A 19,386-nucleotide genomic window follows, 5' to 3' on the forward strand; every position below is an offset into this window, starting at 1 on the left:
CCGGGAGGGGTGGGGTCTCGCAGCCGTGGCAGGCCCCTCCCACAGTCCTGTCTCCTGCAGGAGCGCGTCTTCCTCAGCGTCTCCAACTACATTTTCACAGCGATCTTCGTGGCTGAGATGATGGTGAAGGTACAGCATGTCCAGGGGGGCCGGGAGTCTGTCCTTCTGGCCTTAAGGCCCAGGCCCAGGCCTCTGTTCAGCTCACCAGCCCACCTTCCACTGGGCCTCTCCTCTGCGCCTGTCAGGTAGTGGCCCTGGGCCTGGTCTCTGGCGAGCACGCCTATCTGCAGAGCAGCTGGAACGTGCTGGATGGGCTGCTGGTCCTGGTGTCCCTGGTCGACATCGTCGTGGCCATGGCCTCAGCCGGTGGTGCCAAGATCCTGGGCATCCTGCGTGTGCTGCGCCTGCTGCGGACACTTCGGCCCCTGAGGTGGGTGGGGCTGGTGGGACGGAGCCAAGGCAGGGTGGGGTAGGGCTAGATGGGCATGGTGGGGCAGGATGGGGTGGGACCAGGGAAGGGACATAGGGTGGGGTGGATCCAGATGGGGGGGTGGGGCTGGGGTGGAGGTGGGGTCCAGGACAGGATGGGGTGGATCCAGATGGTGGGGCAGGTGGAGTCCAGGGGAGATTGGGACTGGGGCCAGCTTGGGTTGGGGTCTTAGCAGCACTAGGCCCTGTCCTGGTGGCTGCTCCCTTGGGTGGGTCACACAGCGCATTCCCTCTGCCCCTCGCCCAGGGTCATCAGCCGCGCTCCGGGCCTCAAGCTGGTGGTTGAGACTCTGATATCATCGCTCAGGCCCATTGGAAACATTGTCCTCATCTGCTGTGCCTTCTTCATCATCTTTGGCATCCTGGGGGTGCAGGTTCGTGGCCCTGCTTACCTGGGTGTCCCTCCACAGGATGGTGGTTGGTGGTCAGCAACAGCATAGCAGTCCCGGGAGGGCCAAGGCCCCAGCCGACAGGGAGAGAAACCCTAATCTCTGCCTGGCTGCTCCAGGTGCCCCAGGTGGGCGGATCTGGAAGGTGGGGTTGCAGTGCATGACCCTCGAGTGCCCTCCTTGCCTTGCTCAGCTCTTCAAAGGGAAGTTTTACTACTGCGACGGTGCCGACACCAGGAACATCTCCACTAAGGCCGAGTGCCGGGCAGCTCGCTACCGCTGGGTGCGGCGCAAGTATAACTTTGACAACCTGGGCCAGGTACGTGGGACTGGGGGCTGGGGGCTGGGGAGGGGTCAGGGTCGGGGCAGGCTTGGTGGGAGTGGTCTCAGCTAGCTTCGCCCTCGTCTGAAAGGCAGGAGTGGCAGGACCTTGGTGTGTTGTGAGTGAGGCTGTGGTCGGGGGTGTGGTCCTTTGGGGGAGCCCGTGCCCACACGCCCAGCAGTCACCACCTTGCTCTGGCCTGGCAGGCGCTCATGTCCCTGTTCGTGCTCTCGTCCAAGGACGGCTGGGTGAACATCATGTACGACGGGCTGGATGCCGTGGGCATAGACCAGCAGGTGCGGTGGGCAGTGGGTAGCCCTGGGCCTCCTAGTGGACCGTTCTTCCTGTATCCTCTGGTCATCTTAGGGAACCTCTGCCAAGAGGCCGCCTTTGGCCTCTGAGGACTTCCAGAGTTCCTCATCGTGGGCTAGAGCTCCCCTGCAGGCGAGGCTGTGCCTGGGAGGGGCGCCCCGGCCGGCAGGCACCCACGCACCACTCCTGTGCTGCAGCCAGTGCCCAACCACAACCCTTGGATGCTGCTCTACTTCATCTCCTTCCTGCTCATCGTCAGCTTCTTTGTGCTCAACATGTTCGTGGGTGTCGTGGTGGAGAACTTCCACAAGTGCCGGCAGCACCAGGAGGCCGAGGAGGCACGGCGGCGGGAGGAGAAGCGGCAGCGGCGCCTGGAGAGGAAACGCAGGAGTAAGGCACTCCCAGTGGCGGTGGCGGTGGCTGGTCGGTACCTGTGTGCCACCCCGGTCCTTTCCACCTGCCCCAGCTCCCTGTGCGCCTGTCCCTGAGGTCCCTGAGGGTGGCAGGGGACCAGAGGACCAGCCTGCGGCAGCTCCGAGACCCAGCCACTACTGGCCCGAGCCTGGGTCTCCCCGGCACTTGAGCCGTGCTATGCAGCCAGCACCCAGGCAGCAGCTCAGTGGCTGCACCCTGGAGCCCACCATGTGGCCACGCTCCCTTTGGCCCCCCAGCCCCAGCCTCACTGAATAGCTCTGCCTGCTTGTTCTTCTTGCCCTCAGAGGAAGGGCCCAGGCGGGGAGGGCAGCTGCAGCAAGAGGCAGAGGTCCCTTCCCAGGAGACACAGGTGATGAATGAGACCCAGTTCCGAGCTCGATCACTGTAGGGCAGGCTCACCTCCATGAGTTCTCATGCCAAAGGAGGAGCAAGCAAAGCCATCCAAGACAGAGAGAAGGTCTTAGGAAAACCCCACCCAGCTTGGGAGCAAAGAGGGCTTTCTGCAGGAGGGGCTGCTAAGCATCCCCCGCCCCGCCCGCCCCGTGTGGAGTCTCCTGGCCCTGCCCACTGTGGCCAGCTCAGATCGTCTCCTTGTCTTTCCAGGCACTTTCCCCAGCCCAGGTACCTGCCCCCGCCCCGCATGCCTTAGCCCCCCTGCTTCTGCCGGCCACTGCACGGGGCTGTGGACTGGCCTGATCTCCGTCCCTCTGCCACTGCCACAGGAAAAGGTGGACACTGCAGGCGGTGCCAAGCCCGCTGGGGTCCACCACAGGGTGGGCATGGGAAGCTAGGGTGGGTGCCAGGTGCCAGCGGGAGGGAGGAAGGGTTGCCAGCCAGCCTGTCTGGTGTCCACACTGCTGCCTCCAAGCTCATCTGTGTTCCCCTGCCCGGCTTGCATGCTTGACTGCTTCTCAGCCACACCTGGGACGCCTGCTGGCTCCTGGCTGCTCCATGTCCTCAGTGCTGGCCTGGCCCAACTGGCCACTGGCCTCTTTGGCTGCAAGAGCTGAGCCGAGCTCTCTAGTGACCGCATGCCAGAGCAAGGAGCATGCAGACCCCAGGGAGGGATCAGTTCCCGTCGGGCCCTGGTCCTCGCCCATGGGGTTCTGTGGCCGAGGTGGGTTCCCTGTGTAGTGGTGGTGGCTATTCCCTCATCCAGTGGGAGCTCAGCAGGCACCAATCTGCCCTAAAGGGTTATTGCACGTGGAGCATTTAGTGCAGACAGGCTTGCTGGGGGATGCATGACCCCCACTCCCAGGTCACAGCCATCAATCTCAGATGGATCATAGACTGGGCAGACCCCAGACAGCGGGCATTTGGCCTCTGGCCCCCGCGGAGGACAGGGAGTGGAAGGAAACTGGGCCTGGCAGCCAGAAGGCAGCGCGTGCCCAGCCTGGGAGATGGGGTATCTGGTGGGCTGTGCTACCCAAGAAAACTCTCGTCTGCCCACCCTTCATCACTGAGGTGTCTCTGAACCCTGATGCCAGCCCAGGAGAGTGGACCACATGGGCCCCGGCTTGGGAGCTCCAATCAGGGCGAGGTCCGGGCAGAACCCAGGTGGGGTCTCGCTTCCAGGCCCACTCCTGGGGTCTGCCCTGGGGCTGGGGCCCCTGCAGTGGAGGAGTTTGGTGGGTGACCTGCCCCTGAGGCCCATGTCTGAGCCCCGGCCCTCCCCCAGCACCCCCACACTCCAGCCTGCAGGAGGTAGCCCCCCCAAACCCCGCCCAGCCCTGTCCACCCCACTCATCTGCACCGTCTCTCTGCAGAGGCCCAGCGCCGGCCCTACTATGCAGACTACTCACCCACACGCCGCTCCATCCACTCCCTGTGCACCAGCCACTACCTGGATCTCTTTATCACCTTCATCATCGGTGTCAACGTCATCACCATGTCCATGGAGCACTACAACCAGCCCAAGGTGGGGCTCGCTGCCTGCAGGCCAGTAGCCAGGAGATAACCCCCTGCGGGGCCACTGCCTGGGGAACCGGGGGCCCCAGGTCTACAGCCATGCCTCAGCCCTCTCCAGGGTTTATGGGGTCCACCGAGGTGTGGCTTGAACAAAGCGTCCTCATTCCTTTAAAACGGGTGGAAATTCCCAGAGCCACCTGCTCCAAGGGCCTCCCCGACGCCAAGAGAAGTTGGATCCAAAATGTGGGCAGTGGGACTGTGCCCAAGTCCAGCTTCCCAGGCTGTGAATTCCACAGTCCAGGAAAAGCTAGACTTGAGAGAGGGGACTGGGCAGGAGACGTCCTCTGGTAGCATCTCCACCATTCCGTTAAAGACCCCGTCCTCCCCGGGAGCAGAGAGCCTCTGACTCTTTATGTGAAGCTGACTCATGTGCTGGGCCGGCCCCTGCTCTGGCTGTGGGTGGGGCTGGTCTAGGCAGGGCCAGGAGTCTGTGCTCTGAGGGACAGGTTCTCCCCACCTGAGGGTTATCCTCAAAATGCTGCGAGGGTAAATGCAGGTGACCCTCCTTGTCCTGGCAAGACCTACGTCCAGTAGTGACTGGGTCTCAGAGAGACCTGTCTCATGCGAGGAGAGGTTTCCAAGTCAGCAGAGAAGAGAGATGGGGCAGGGTGGTCAGGGCCCAGGTACGGGGTGGGTGGGGCACCCAGTGTGGTTGTTGGAGGAGAGGCGGGGCGGGGGTGGGGGGCAGGGAGGGGAGGGGCACCCCGAGCAGGGTGCCTCCAAAGCCTGACGCTCCGCCCGCAGTCTCTGGACGAGGCCCTCAAGTACTGTAATTACGTCTTCACCATCGTCTTCGTCTTCGAGGCTGTGCTGAAGCTGGTGGCCTTTGGATTCCGGAGGTTCTTCAAGGACAGGTGTGTGGGGCAGGGGCGGGTGAGAGCCTCAGCCTGAGGCCCGAAGAGGTAATGGTGCCTTGTAGAGGTGCAGGCCACCCTGTGGTGACACCAGAACAATCCCAGGGGACAGGGAGGAGAATCCTCTTGCTCTGAAGGGCTGGGGGTGCCGAGGAGGAGGTGGTGGCTGACACTGAGCCTCGCCTGTCCCCCCGGCCCAGATGGAACCAGCTAGACCTGGCCATCGTCCTGCTGTCCATCATGGGTATCACCCTGGAGGAGATCGAGATGAACGCAGCACTGCCCATCAACCCCACAATCATCCGCATCATGCGTGTGCTTCGAATCGCCCGAGGTATGCTGCCCGCCCATCCTGCCGAGATGCCCCTGGGCAGTCAAGAGGGCTCTGCTGATGGCCAGTTTGGCATGGGACCTTCAGCGGGGCTCCGCTGTCCACACCCCCACTGCGTCCTTCCTTGCCACACACCAATGGACCAGGTGCTGGTGATGGGGAGTGGTCTGGGTCTGGCCAGCCGTGGAAGGGTCAGACTGGCCTGAGACCCCACTGCCCCCCGCTAATGCTTGGCTCCCGGCCCTAGTGCTGAAGCTGCTCAAGATGGCCACTGGCATGCGGGCCCTGCTGGACACGGTGGTTCAGGCGCTGCCCCAGGTAGGTCAGCAGCTCCAGGGCCTGACCCAGGTCTGGCTTCCCTCCTCCCAGGGTGGGCATCACAGGTGCCTCCGGGAGGATGAGGCTGCAGGGAGGGCCTCACTTGCTGTCAATCACATATCACTCATGCATGTGTTCCGCCGTTCTTGCAGTAACTGCCTCCTACAGGGAGTATTCAGCTGTGCTGTGAGAGGGGTGGGCCAACTGCCTTCTGGGCCTCAGTCCAGTTTCTCTGGGGAAGACTGATAACCAGTGCCCACCTCCCCCAGTGCAATTCAGGATGCAGTGGGGTTCAGGCCAAGGGCGGAGCCTGTGGCTTAGGTGGGCTTGCCTGAGTTTGGAGGACCATAGCCAGGGCTCAAGTATTGGCCAAAGGTCTCTTTTCTCTAGAGCCAGTTGAGGCCCTGCATCCTGTGCCCACAGCCACCACCCCGATCCTTTCTGGCCTCTAGACTTGAAAGAATCATTGTCTCATCTCTGCAGTACCCAGTCCTTCCCATCCACCTTACCAGCCAGCCATCCATGTGTCCATTCTTCATGGATCTCTCTCAACCAACCATCTATCCACCCAACTGCCCATCCTGTGTTCATCCATCCAGATAGCTGTCTGTTCACTCATCCACCCATGTGTCCACCACCCATCGTCCAGCCCTGCTGGCCAGCTCTCTGTCCACTAGTCCAGCTGTTCCTACCCAGCCAGCTGCCTCCCAGCCACCTACTCACTCCGACAGCTGCCTGTCCACCCAGCACCCCATCCACCAACCATCTACTCATCCATGCACTCAGCAGCTCCCCATGCCCTTTGCCTGCAGCCGGTCCTCACTCATCCCTTCAGCAGCATTCCTCAGCCCTCAGTGCTTCTCTGTGACTGCCTGGTGTCTGTCAGATGGGAGGGGATCAAGGCGGGAAGCCTGGGCCTGGCCACACCCCAGTATACTACCTCGGAGGGCTGGAGCAGATGCTGGAGAAAAGGGGGAGCAGTCACATCAGGGTCATGGGAGGCGTGTGAGGACGTGGCTCCCTGCCTGGGGTGGAGCCTGAGCACTTGCAGGGATGGTGGGCGGTGAGTCCACAGGAGGGCCTGGGGCAGGGGTCAGGTGAGGCCTCGCTGAGTCTGCAGAGCTGCAGCCCTCCTCTCGCCATGGGGACCCCGCAGCTGGAGGCAGGCCCTGCACAGAGTCCACCAGAGTCCCAGGGAGGCCTTCCAGACCCTGAGGGGTGGAGGAGCTGGAGGCAGGGTAGTCCTGGGTGCAGGGTGAGCGGAGGAGCCAAGGAGCGGCAAGAGGCCAGCAGAGGGGCCTTGGGCGCCAGGCAGGACAGGGAGCCCTGGGGGCCACAGGAGCTTCGGGGCCCAGGAGGAGGAGTTAAGAGCAGGCGTCAAGGCAGTCCCTGGGAACGTGACTCCCCGGCCAGCGCAGTGACTCCCCGGCCAGCTGCGCGCGGTGAGAAGGGTGGGGAGGGGCCGAGGCCACCCTGACCTCGTTCTACTTCTCTCCTCGTGTAGGTAGGGAACCTCGGCCTGCTTTTCATGCTCCTGTTTTTTATCTATGCTGCCCTGGGAGTGGAGCTGTTCGGGAGGCTCGGTGAGTGCGCCTGCGCAGTGCCGGCCTCCGTCCCCACCCGCCCTACATGGGATTCGGAAGGTAGAGCTTCACGCATGCGCACACAGCCCGCTCACAGCTCGGGGTGCTGCGGGAGGTGGACATGTAAGCAGCTCCTGCAGAAGCGTGGTGCCACACCCGTGACACGCACACAGACACGCACACATGTTCCGACTGTGGCCAGGAGGACAGAGCCACGTGTCAGTGCACATGCACACACACGGGTGTCCACCTGAACCCCACCTGGTTGACACGGGACATGCTGCAGCAAGTCCTTCTTAATTATCACGAGGAGTTTCCTTAGACCCCCAGGCCTGAGGCTCTGGCCAGACTGGATGGGACCCGTGGGGACCTTTGGTGGCAGCTCAGACCTTGGGGGGCCCCCATTCTTTCCTGTCCAGGTGCCACTGAAGAGGCGCAGTGACTTCCAAGAGTCATTAGTGGGCCTGCCTGTTAGGTGGTTGAGGTGGCTTAGTAGCTGGTTGTCCAGACCCTGTGACTGAGCACTCTTGGCCCCTGGCTCAGGATCTGGGGCACCTCATGCCCCAGGGTGGCCCCATCACTGTGCAGAGCCCGAGGGCATGCCAAACCATAGGTGGACCTGGGGAGCTGGCAGTGCTGTCCTCTGGGGCTGAGCAGAGCCAGGCTCACACCAAGGGCTTGGCCAGTGCACCCAGACACAGCATGCATTCCCCAAGGCAGACCCCAGGCCTAGGAGGAGCCACCTTAATTTGAAGGGACGTGCCCCCTGACCCTTACCTCCTGTAGATGGCTGCATGCCAGGGCCCAAGAGCTAGGCCCCTGCCGCATCCCAGAGGAGCATAACTTCTCCCTGGGGGAGGGGCAGGGCAGCAGCATGCACCACACCAATGGGCGGGCTACCCGGGTCCCTCCCGGCAGAGTGCAGTGAGGACAACCCCTGTGAGGGCCTGAGCAGACACGCCACCTTCTCCAACTTCGGTATGGCCTTTCTCACGCTGTTCCGAGTGTCCACGGGGGACAACTGGAATGGGATCATGAAGGTAGCAGCCTGGGCAGTGGGCCGGGAGGTGGGAGGCGGTGGGGTGGCCCTGGCAGCGGAGAGGGGAGCCTGCCGGCCACCCTCCGTCCACAGGACACGCTTCGGGAGTGCGCACGCGAGGACAAGCACTGCCTCAGCTACCTGCCAGCCATCTCACCCATCTACTTCGTCACCTTCGTGCTGGTGGCCCAGTTCGTGCTGGTCAATGTGGTGGTGGCTGTGCTCATGAAGCACCTGGAGGAGAGCAACAAGGAGGCCCGTGAGGATGCCGAGCTGGACGCTGAGCTTGAGCTGGAGATGGCTCAGGGGCCCCCCACCCGCTCCAGGCCTGGGGCCCCGCAGAGCCTGGGCACCGGGCCAGACACCCCCAGTCTACTGGTTGTGCGCAAGGTATCCGTCTCTCGGATGCTCTCACTGCCCAACGACAGCTACATGTTCCGGCCCGTGGCGCCCGCCGCTGCCGCTCACCCCCAGCCACTGCAGGAGGTGGAGATGGAGACCTACCCAGGCACCTTGGGTACGACCCCTCGCAGAGGCAGCCTGGTGGTGGGTGGGTAGGCGAGCAGGCAGGCAGGTCGGGGTCATGGGCCTGGTGACAGCTTCACATTACAGGCCCTCCCCCACCCCAGGTCCAGTCACCTCCACCAACTCGCCACCTGTGGAGTCCTGTGCCTCTCTCCAGGTCCCATCAGCCACAGCCTCCCCAGCCATGACCAGCAACACTCTCCGTGCTCTGCCCCCTCGGGGTGCAGCCTGCTCCCCCAGCCTCAGCCGGCTGCTCTGCAGACAGGTAGGAGGAGCCCCCGATCCTTAGCCGAGGCCTGAGGGTCTGTGGGGATTCCTTCCCCATTTGAGGAATGAGTGATGGGGACACTAGGGAAGTGGGTGCCATGTCCCTGGAGCCTGTGATGATGGTACCTGGCCATGGGGACCTGCATTCCCTCCTCAGGCAGCACCTTGGACCCCAGGAGCCACCAGCAGTGATTTCTCAGACCCTACCTGTACCCACAGACCACCGCCCCGTGGCTTCAGCCCCTTTCCTTTCCTCCCTCCTCAAGAGTGCCAGGATGGGCTCTTGGTTCACAGGGTGGGGTGGTCGCTGGGGCTCCAGGGGCCTATAGAAGCTTATGTCCATAGGAGCTCAGGCCCAAGCCCTCTGCTCCTCACAGCCCCTCCCCAGTTTGACCAGCATGGTGGCTGGATACTGCATGCAGTCTGGGGGACAGTGTACCCACACCGGCAGCTCCCAGCTCCTAGTCTTGGGGGTCACAAGCCCACCCTGACCCAGAGGTGGGGAGGTATCTCTGTGCCCCAGCTGCTGCCTGTGCTCTGCCTGGTCTCACCCGACTTCGTATCCTTGCAGGAGGCCATGCACACCGAGTCCCTGGAAGGGCAGGTTGACGCCCCCGGGGACAGCAGCCCTGGTTGGGCAGAGCCTGGTGGGAAGACCCCTGTGAGGCAAGCGTCCCTGGGGGCCTCCTTGCGGTCCCCGCCCCGTTCCCCGAGGCCCGCCAACGTCCGCACCCGCAAGCACGCTTTTGGACAGCGTTGCATCTCCAGCCGGCCGCCGGCCCCAGGCGGAGAGGAGGGCGAGGCCCCAGACGCGGCCGATGAGGAGGTCAGCCACATCACCAGCTCTGCCCGCAGCCCCTCGGCCTCGCCTGCTGCCCGTGGGGTGGTGGGTGGTGAGCCAGCCCGGCACGGGCTCTACAGTGTCGGCGCCCAGGGCTTCCTGGAACAGCCGGGCCGAGCCGACGAACAGAGGCGGCCCTCAGTGGAGCAAGGCTGCGTAGACGGCCGCCCAGAGGCCGGTGAGGTGACGGCCCGGGCCCAGGAGGCTGAATTGGCTCTGGGGTCACGCAGGAAGAAGAAGATGAGCCCCCCCTGCATCTCCATAGACCCCCCCGCGGAGGATGAGGGCGCGGCCCGGCCCCCTGCGGCGGAGGGCAGCAGCACCACCCTGCGGCGGAGAACCCCGTCCTGCGAGGCCGCACCCCACAGGGACCCCCTGGAGCCCATGGACAATGCAGGGGTGGACGCTGCTCCCAAAGGGGAGCGGTGGGGCCAGGCCCCCTGCCGTGCAGAACACCTGGCCATCCCAAACTTTTCCTTTGAGACACTGGACATGGGGGGCCCTAGCGGGGGCCTGTTCTTCGACGGCGGCCATGGTGTTGCCGCAGAACCCAGACTTTCATCCTCAGGTGCTACGGCACCTCCGGAACCTCAGCAGACCGAGCCACCCACTCCACCTGGTGACCCCCCAGGAGAGGGACAAGGGCTTCACCTCACAGTCCCCCAGAGTCCCCTGAAGAAAGGGCCCCCCCCAGCCACCAGCACCCTGGGTGACAGTGTAGATGAGCCCGTGTAGCTCGAGGTGCAGTACGCACTGGCTTTGGCCCTGGGGTTGGGGTGCACCCAGCAGGGTGGTGGCGCCAGCTGGGCCATCCGTGGACCCCAGGTCAGACCCCACCATGGGTAGAGGAGCCGGGTGAGTGTCAGCCCAGTGCGCGGGGAGGCAGACGCTGTTCCGGGTGCAGCGGAGCCTGGGGAGCCCGTGGACTGAAGCCTCCCTCCCGTCCATTCAGGTTTGGGATTTCCGAGTTTGCCGCCCTGCTCTGAGGCCGGGTTGCGGCCTGGTCATCAGTCCTGTAACAAAAGCTGTGTCCAAGGGACAAGGAGCAGAAAATGACCAAAAGGGGAAAGGCAGAGGCCATCCAGCAGAGCGCGATCCTCACATCCACTTATTTTTATAGGGAACACGCTCGGGGCCACTTGTGCCGTCTGGGTGGCGGCTCCATCCCCGAGGCTACGTGGCCACGCTTCACGTCACTCACAGTCTGAGTTCTCATCTGTTTGTCTCCACCCCTCATCGCTCCCCTCTGTGCCCACTCCCCACTTCTGTCCCCCTCGGCATTTGGAGAACACCCCTGACTGGACTCTGGGAAACGGCCGGTCACCAGGGCTTTGGGGACTTTCCAGTGAGACCCCTGCTGCCCGTGGGGAGTTTCAGCTGATACCCCTTGTTTCATTTCATTTCTTTTATAAATTCAGGTTAAACGTTGCAATAATATGAAGCAGAATACTCCGCTTCTCAAGTCAAGGGGACTTGGGATTGGGGGCAAAGCAGAGCAGAATAAATATTAACTTATTTAAGAAAAGCATTGGATTTCCACAGTCAGAATCCATCCCCTGCGTGGGAGACTGGTGAGCCCGTGGCCTGGACAACGGTAGAGTTGGGTGATGCCACCACCTATAGGGCTACGTGGTTCCACAGAGCTCTCCTGTCTCCAGCAGTTCCCCTACTTGGGCAGATCTCAGATACAAAGGCCTCCTTCCGAGGGGAAAGTCGAGCTCACCTTGGCAGCTGGAACCACGTAACCACATGGTGTCATTCACACGCTGGGGAAATGAAGTGTGCTGCAGTGTAGGCAGAAGTTTCTCCCGGCAGAGATGGTGCTGGGTGGGCAGAGGGGGACCCCCACTGGGGAGAGCTTCCCCACTGGGCAGTGGCCCGGGGCTGGGGGGCCACCCTGCTCTCCACTGTCTCCCTGCCCTGACGCTAGACCCACCCTGCGTCCTGCTGGCCTCTTGGCCCAGGGCTCTCATCTGCAGCCCCTCTGGTTAGATCCCCCACCCCTTACCCGGGAGAGCAGGAGAAGGGGGCCAGGTCAGGATAGCACTTGTGATCCTTCGAGCTGAACGGTGGCTGTGACCACGGTGGGGGACTGTGTCCACACAGAGCTGGTCCAAGATGGGGCCTTCCCTCCACGCAGCACAGCAGGAGCTCGCCGCAGCCAGGAAGTCCTCCTGACCCACCATGGCCGCCTCCGAGCTAGTCTAGGTGGTGGGAGGTGCCTTCAGGGGCCCTACCTGGCTGAGGCCAGGGCCTATTTGCTCTGACCCAGCTGAGCAGTGAATCCCAGCACAGGGCCCCAGGGCTGCCCAGCAGGTGTGGGGTGGGGTGCTGGGGCTCCCTCTGGTGGATAATGGGGACCTGCAGGAGCTCGAGGTGTAGGCTGTCCCTGCAGAGTGGGCTTGGGGGACATGGCTGGACTTGAAGCTCTAGGGTTTTCAGACCCTCCTGCATGTGACCTTGGCCTCAGTTCCCACAAGGAGAAGACACTGAGCTGGGCCAGACCCAGGGCTCTGTACTGTTCTTTCTCCAGGACCAGCATGTGGCCCACCCCCTCCATGCCCATGTCTGGGAAGGGTCATGGATCAAGGGTCAGAGGCCAGGAGGGTGGGAGAGCCGACTAGGCTCTGTGTAGAAGCAGCGATGTGCGCCAGTGACGGCGGCCACAGCCCTCACCCACCTGACCATGACGCCTGCAGCCAGGTACTGGTCCCTGGCCAACTAAAGGCCCTCTGTGTCACACTGGGTGCAGAATAAGGTGAGACCAGGATGCCAGGGAGTCAAGGAGTCTCCTTCCTCCACCTTTCTCACCTGGACTAACCTGGCAGGGACCCCAGGGTCCCCAACACACAGCATGTCCCGCCAATGGGGGCCGCCCCCAGGGCCAAGTACTCATGGCTACAGGTCTCGGGGGGGGGCGGGCAGGGGGACTGGTGGGCATGTAGAGTTTCTGGGGGAGGGGACAGGCTGCAGAGAAATAGAGCCACCTGGGTGTGGGAGCAATGCTTTGAATCTTGACCCCATTTCTGGGACCTGTTGCCTCCTAGAATCACCTAAATGACCTGTGTCGCTTTCTGTGTTACAAAGCCTGATGCCACTCACCAAAGAGACATAAGCCAGTGTGCTGAGAAGTGAGCCCTGGGCACAACGGACAGAGGCTGGGGCCATGCCCACAGCAAGGCCCGGGGTTCAGGGGCCGTGCCCTGACCCCTTCCCTCTCCCTCAGTGACACCTGTAGCCAGAAACACAGCGAACACCATGTCTGCTCACGATGCACTTTAATGAGGATTCGTAATCCCTGCCTGCACCCTGGCCCAGGCAGGGAGAGGCTCAGGGCAGGTGGGTCAGTGCAGGGGGCAAGGGCATGTGTAGGTAGGGCACCACCCCAGCAGGAAGTAGTGATATGGGGACAGCAGGGGCCTGACTTCTCCGCCAACCCAGGTGACAGCCCCCAGGACCGGGCTCAGGGCTTCTTGGGGACGTACTGGTAGATCCAGTCCAAGTAGGAGGTGACACGGGTGTAGACGCCTGGCCTTTCAGTCTGAGCACAGCCTTCACCCCAGCTGACCACGCCTGCCTGCAGCGAGGTGCCCTTCGTCTTGCAGACCAGGGGCCCTCCAGAGTCACCCTGCGAGGGGAGGGAGTGGTCAGACTTGGCTTCATGACCCCGAAGGTTGGGGCTGCAGGGGAGAGGCGGCCCACCTGGCAGGAGTCGTGTCCTTCTCTCCCGGCACAGAGCATGTCATCGAGGATAATTGGGACATCGTCTGTGGTGGAGAGGCCAGCGTGGTACTGCTTGTCACAGACGCTGTTTTCCACGATGGGCACCTGTACTTCCTTCAGGGGAAATGGCGGTGGCAGGGGCTCTGGGGTGAGAAGAGAGGGAGGATGAGGAAGCCTGGGGGTGGGGCCGACTCAGCCAAGCCTGTCACTGACACCGAGGGGTGGGAGGGCGGGGGGTCCAGGCAGGACTGAGGAGCCTGGCTGAGGCCTCTTCTGTTCCAGGGCCTGGCGTCTCCCAGGACACCCAGGGATGAGCTCTTTCCCTTTCATGGCTGGACGTGATCCTTGGCCTCATTTAAGGTCGATTCAGGGAAGGGAAAGGTGCAGGGGTCCTGGGGTTGGCAGCACCGCAGCCCAATCTCCCCTCGGCTTTACAGCCTCCAATCTGAGTGGGAGTCGGGGTCTTGGGTTCCCCCCAAGGCCTGCCTCCTGGCCAGCCTCTGGCCCCAGACTCAGTTTCCCACTTTTTGTAGGGGCATTGTGTCAGGATGCTGCGTCGTCAGCGGACCTCAAGCAGTGACCTGTTCAGGTTACTTTTGCAGGACCCTGAGGACACATTTCAGGGCTACTGTTCATGCTAAATGTCCCCTAGGCTTGGCCCTGAATTGTGAATAAAGGGGCACAAGACTGTTCGAGAGAAGTGGAGGCGGTGCTGGAGGGGTGAGACCAAGCTGCACCCATCCCCACCCTCACATCCCTGTCTCCTTGTCCACGGGCACAGGGACAAGATGCACGCCGCCCCGATTAGTGGTTATTGGTAATGTAAGACACTTTCTGTGTGTGATTTTTCTCTTTCCTCACATCATATCCATGAAATACCAGCTGTGACTGTACCCATTTCATGCAAGGAGAAACTGAGGCACAGAGGTGCTGACTGACTTCCCCAGGCATCTAGAGCGGGGATCGGATCTGGTGGGCTCTTCGCACACACTGCCTCCCACCACCTCTCCTTCATCTCAGAGTCTTCCAACCCCACCTTATGAGTCAGCCCATCTGGACCCTGTTTCCCAGAGGAAACCCGAGAGGGTGAGCTGCTATGTGACTAGCTCTATTAAAAGCTGTCCCCAATGCTCACGTCCACTGGCCACATTGCCCCAGCCTGTCACCCAGCACTGTGACCCTGGACGGAAGGTCTCTGAGGCAGGGGGCAGGGGGACCGGATGGACATGGCTGGAGATGTTCACAGGGTCCTCGAGCTCCAGCAGGGCGATGTCCGCCCCGTTCTCAACTATGTAGTAGTTGGGGTGGGGGATGATCCGGCTGACTGGCAGCAGCCTGTCCTGGTAGTAGAGGTGCTGCTCCCGCAATTGCACCCTGAACCTTGCATGGGGTACTTTCATCCTAGGGAAAAAGGCACATATTCAGGGGCTGAGCAGCCTCTGGGAAACCCAGGAGCGTGGCTGGAGCCCCAGGCCCACCCCTACATGCCAGACCCTGGGGAGACTCACGGTCCGATGCAGTGTGCCGCGGTCAGCACCCACTGGGGGTGGATCAGGGAGCCCCCGCAGATGTGTTGCCAGTACTGATGCTTGACTCTCAGGCTCACCTGCCAGGGCCACCTGCTCCAAGGGGCCTCATGACCCCCAATGATGCCCGCTCGCTCCAAAGCCTGGCCTGGGACTGGGGAAGGAAGCACCTTCAGGGCAGGACCCAGCCTGGCCACTGGGCTCAGGTCTCCCCTGTGCCAGCACAGCCCTGGGCTTCTCTGAAACCACCCACCCAAGGCCGGACCTGTGTGGGGTTGGGGTGAGGGGACCGAAATGAATGAGCCCGGGATCAGGACTCACCAAGGGCCGAGTGGACCAGGCTCACCAGGAGGGGCAGCGCCAGCACCAGTAGACTGGGCATCTGGAAGGAGCAATGAGGGGCAGCAGGAGCGTGGCTGAGGGTCTGCAGGGTGGAGGGTGCAGCTAGAGGTGGGGTCACCTGGGGATCAGGGGGTCAGACGAGGCTAGGGGTCTGGGTTCTCAGGGCTCCAGATCTGAGGTGCGGACACCCTGCTCCACAGTGTCACCCAGATGTCGGGGTCCTGGTGGGGCTCCTCACCTTGGCCTGTCCCTGCTGCTGTTTTCCCCAGCCGGGCGTCCCCCACCCATTTATCCTTGCAGAGCAGGACAGGGTCAGAGGAGGGGTGCTGGCCCTCCAATCCAGAGTGGAGGAAGTGGATGACTCAGACCCAGGGCCCAAGTCCCCCTGCCTGGAAGGGGCTCTGCCGCCTTGGCCCCGGACGGTAGCCCCGAGTCCTCCCTGCGGTCTGACAACGTCCATCTCCGGGTGTTATCTGAACAGTTAACGCTGCAATCGGCGGAACCTTGTTATCTGGGGATCTGAGCACCATCAGCAGAGGGACAGGCAGATGGAAGTGATGGGGAGATAGCAGGCGAGGCCGGTGCCAGCTTCCCTTCGACACTCCCCTACCGGGCCCTGCCACCGCTGTCCCCCGCCATGCATGGCCAGGGTGACCCTTGTTCCTCCCTGTCCACCCACTTCACCTCCTCACTGCTCTCTGGGCCTGCTGGCCATGTGGGATCTTCAGCCCACGTCCCCACCTTGCAGCTTCCTGGACCCCTGCTTCCCCCAAGACCGCCATCTGGGTGGACTCTCCTGTACCCAGGGACACCTCCCCCTGCCTGGGCACCAGCCTGGCTCTGGGACCTGCCTGTCCCTGGCCGGTTTCAGCACAAGCTGTCCCAGGTGACCAAGCACTCAGCCCTGCCCCTCTCCAGATTTCGGGTTAGTTGTTTGCCCCGTAACCTCAAATATCTAAAGGAATCAAGGAAATGTACTCATTTGCAGTTCATCTGGGGTATGAGCAACGCTCTTCCTGGCTGCAAGCATCTCTGAGTTGACCCAGCGTTCGTGTATGATGTGAGGTCAGGCCCAGGCTGATTTCTCCATAGAGGAATCTAGTTGGTCAGCATATTTTTGAAAAGCCATCTTTTACCCACTGAATCACACTGTTATCTTTCTCAAAAAATCACCTGGATTTGTGTAAGTCTATTTCAGGCTATCTCTTCAGTTCCACGGATTTTTAACGAGAGCACATTGCCTTGATTAGTTTACTGAGAATCTCAGTTCATCACAAATGGCTGTTGAAGTTTTTAGAATTCTTTCTTTGCATCTAAGAAAATGATCACAATTTTGCTGTTTTAGTTTGTTAATTAGGCTGAGTTATCTTGATTGATTTTCACCTATTAAACCAACCATATATTCTTGGAATGAATTGTACTTGGCCATGATGTGTCATTCTTTTTGTTTATTTTGGGGGTGGAAATTAGTTATATAGTTCCCTTTTTTCTAATTTTTTAACACCTTTACTGTGATATGATTCCTGTATACTAAATGACACGTCTTTCAGATGTACAGTTTGATGAATTCTGATAGACGTACACACCAATGAAACCACCAGCACAATCAAAATAGCCAACATGTCTGTCATTTCCCAAGAGGTGCAAATTTTTCAATTTCCCAATTTATCCCTTCCCACCTCCTTTACTCCCTGGTAACCATAAATTTCTTCTCTATGTCTGTGAGTCTGTTTCTCTTTTGTAGAGAAGTTCATTTGTGTCCTTTTGTTTTGGATTCCACATATAAGCGATATCATATGGTATTTTTCTTTCTCTTTCTGACTTAGTTCACTTAGAATGACAATCTCCAGGTCCATCCATGTGGCTGCAAATGGCATGAATTTATTCTTTTTTATGACTGAGTAGAATTCCACTGCATATATACTACATCTTCTTTATCTGTTGATGGACACTTGGGATGTTTCTACATCTTGGCTACTGTAAATAACGCTGCTGTGAGCACTGGAGTGCATGTGTCTTTTTAAATTATATTTTCCTCCAGATATATGTCCAGGAGTGGGAGTGCTGGATCATACGTTAAGTTTATCTTTAGTTTTTGAAGGAACATCCATAATGTCCTCCATAGTGGCTGCACCAATTTACATTCCCACCAACAGTGTAGGAGGGTTCCCTTTTCTCCACACCCTCTCCAGAATTTATTGTTTGTGGTCTTTTTAATGATGGCCATTCTGACTGCTGTGAGATGATATCTCATTGTTTTTATTTGCATTTCTATAACAATTAGTGTTGTTCAGCATCTTTTCAGGTGCTTGTTGGCCATCCGGATGTCTTCTTTGGAGAAATGACTATTCAGGTCTTCTATTTTTTTAAATCATTTTTTTATTGAGTTATAGTCATTTTACAATGTTGTGTCAAATTCCAGTGTAGAGCACAATTGTTCAGTTCTGCATGAACATACATATATTCATTGTCACATTTTTTTTTGTTGTGAGCTACCACAAGATCTTGTATATATATCCCTGTGCTATACAGTATAATCTTGTCTATCTATTCTGCATATGCCTGTCCGTATCTACAAATTTTGAAATCCCAGTCTGTCCCTTCCCACACCCAGCCCCCTTGGCAACCACAAGTTTGTATTCTAAGTCTATGAGTCTGTTTCTGTTTTGTATTTATGTTCTTTTCTTTTTTTCTTTTTTTTTTTTAGTTTCCACATATGAGTGATCTCATATGGTATTTTTCTCTCTTTCTGGCTTACTTCACTTAGAATAACATTCTCCAGGGACATCCATGTTGCTGCAAATGGCATTATGTTGTCGTTTTTATGGCTGAACAGTATTCCATTGTATAAATATACCACCTCTTCTTCGTTATCCAGTCATCTGTTGATGGACATTTAGTCTGTTTCCTTGTCTTGGCTATTGTAAATAGTGCTGCTATGAACATTGAGGTGCAGGTGTCTTTTTGAAGTAGGGTTCCTTCCGGATATATGCCCAGGAGCGGGATTACCAGGTCATATGGTAAGTCTATTCTTATTCTTTTGAGGGATCTCCATACTGTTTTCCACAGTGGCTGCACCAAACTGCATTCCCACCAGCAGTGTAGGAGGCTTCCCTTTTCTCCACAGCCTCTCCAGCATTTGTCATCTGCGGACTTTTGAATGATGGCCATTCTGACTGGTGTGAGGTGATACGTCATTGTAGTTTCGATTTGCATTTCTCTGACAATTAGTGATGTTGAGCATCATTTCAGGTGCTTGTCGGCAATCCAGATGTCTTCTTTGGAGAAATGCCTTTTCAGGTCTTCTGGCCATTTTTTGATTGGATTCCCTTTTTTTTTCATATATTAAGCTGTATGAGCTGTTTCTATATTTTGGAAATTAGTCCTTTGTCAGCTGCATCATTTGCAAATATTTTCTCCCATTCTATAAGTTGTCTTTTCATTTTGTTGATGGTATCCTTAGCTGTGCAAGAGCTTTTAAATTTAACTAGAGCCCATTTGTTTATTTTTGCATTTAATTCCATTATTCTAGGAGCTGGTTTGAAAAAAATACTGCTGTGTTTTATGTCAGTGAGTGTTCTGCCTATGTTTTCCTCTAGGAGTTTTATAGTGTCTGGTCTTGTATTTAGGCCTTTAATCCATTTTGAATTTATTTTTGTATATGGTGCTAGAAAGTGTTCTAATTTCAGGCCTTTACAGGCAGCTGTCCAGTATTCCCAGCACCACTTGTTGAAGAGACTGTTTTTGTCTCCATGGTATATTCTTGCCTCCTTTGTCATAGATTAATTGATCATAAGTGTGTGGGTTTATTTCTGGACTTTCTGTCTTGTTCCATTGATCTGTGTGTCTGTTTTTGTGCCAGCACCATACTGTTTTGATTATTGTAGCTTTGTAGTATAGTCTGAAGTCAGGGAATGTCATTCTCCCAACTCCATTCTCCTTTTCAAAGACTGCTTTGGCTTTTCAGGGTCTTTTTTGTTTCCATATAAATTTTAACATGTTTTGTTTCAGCTCTATGAGAAATGTCATTGGTAATTTGACAGGGATTGCATTGAATCTGTCTATTGCCTTGGGTAGGATGGCCATTTGAACAGTACTGATTCTTCCAATCCAAGAACACAG

At 58.5% G+C, this 19,386-nt stretch overlaps 2 protein-coding genes across 4 annotated transcripts in view; one reads left to right on the forward strand and one right to left on the reverse strand.

The window, feature by feature from the left end:
* CACNA1H (calcium voltage-gated channel subunit alpha1 H) overlaps nucleotides 1-11,201 on the forward strand; it is a 63,974-nt gene extending 52,773 nt beyond the window's left edge. For both annotated transcript variants that reach the window (XM_072942347.1, XM_072942348.1), the window contains 15 exons: nucleotides 61-129; nucleotides 246-430; nucleotides 737-863; nucleotides 1,072-1,197; nucleotides 1,407-1,496; nucleotides 1,710-1,902; nucleotides 3,714-3,865; nucleotides 4,660-4,769; nucleotides 4,970-5,103; nucleotides 5,348-5,418; nucleotides 6,923-7,001; nucleotides 7,920-8,041; nucleotides 8,134-8,557; nucleotides 8,670-8,830; nucleotides 9,404-11,201. In XM_072942347.1, the coding sequence (XP_072798448.1) occupies nucleotides 61-129; nucleotides 246-430; nucleotides 737-863; nucleotides 1,072-1,197; nucleotides 1,407-1,496; nucleotides 1,710-1,902; nucleotides 3,714-3,865; nucleotides 4,660-4,769; nucleotides 4,970-5,103; nucleotides 5,348-5,418; nucleotides 6,923-7,001; nucleotides 7,920-8,041; nucleotides 8,134-8,557; nucleotides 8,670-8,830; nucleotides 9,404-10,408 (3,048 nt within the window). In that variant the 3' untranslated portion in view covers nucleotides 10,409-11,201. The remainder of the gene's footprint in view (nucleotides 1-60; nucleotides 130-245; nucleotides 431-736; nucleotides 864-1,071; nucleotides 1,198-1,406; nucleotides 1,497-1,709; nucleotides 1,903-3,713; nucleotides 3,866-4,659; nucleotides 4,770-4,969; nucleotides 5,104-5,347; nucleotides 5,419-6,922; nucleotides 7,002-7,919; nucleotides 8,042-8,133; nucleotides 8,558-8,669; nucleotides 8,831-9,403) is intronic.
* A 1,740-nt stretch (nucleotides 11,202-12,941) lies between these two features.
* LOC116278558 (tryptase-like) lies at nucleotides 12,942-15,583 on the reverse strand. Of its 2 annotated transcripts, none has more exons than XM_072942073.1 (6): nucleotides 15,503-15,583; nucleotides 15,244-15,304; nucleotides 14,905-15,076; nucleotides 14,532-14,797; nucleotides 13,376-13,539; nucleotides 12,942-13,301 (listed from the first exon to the last, which is right to left on the reverse strand). In XM_072942073.1, the coding sequence occupies exons 2-6, from the start codon at nucleotides 15,302-15,304 to the stop codon at nucleotides 13,137-13,139; spliced, it is 828 nt and encodes a 275-aa protein (XP_072798174.1). In that variant the 5' UTR covers nucleotides 15,503-15,583; the 3' UTR covers nucleotides 12,942-13,136. The 2 variants fall into 2 exon arrangements, with proteins under 2 accessions (XP_072798174.1, XP_072798175.1); XM_072942074.1 differs by having other exon boundaries at nucleotides 15,244-15,346; nucleotides 15,503-15,526.
* Between the last annotated feature and the right edge of the window lie 3,803 nt (nucleotides 15,584-19,386).

This window comes from Vicugna pacos, chromosome 18, assembly GCF_048564905.1.
Source record: "Vicugna pacos chromosome 18, VicPac4, whole genome shotgun sequence".
NCBI lineage: Eukaryota > Metazoa > Chordata > Mammalia > Artiodactyla > Camelidae > Vicugna > Vicugna pacos.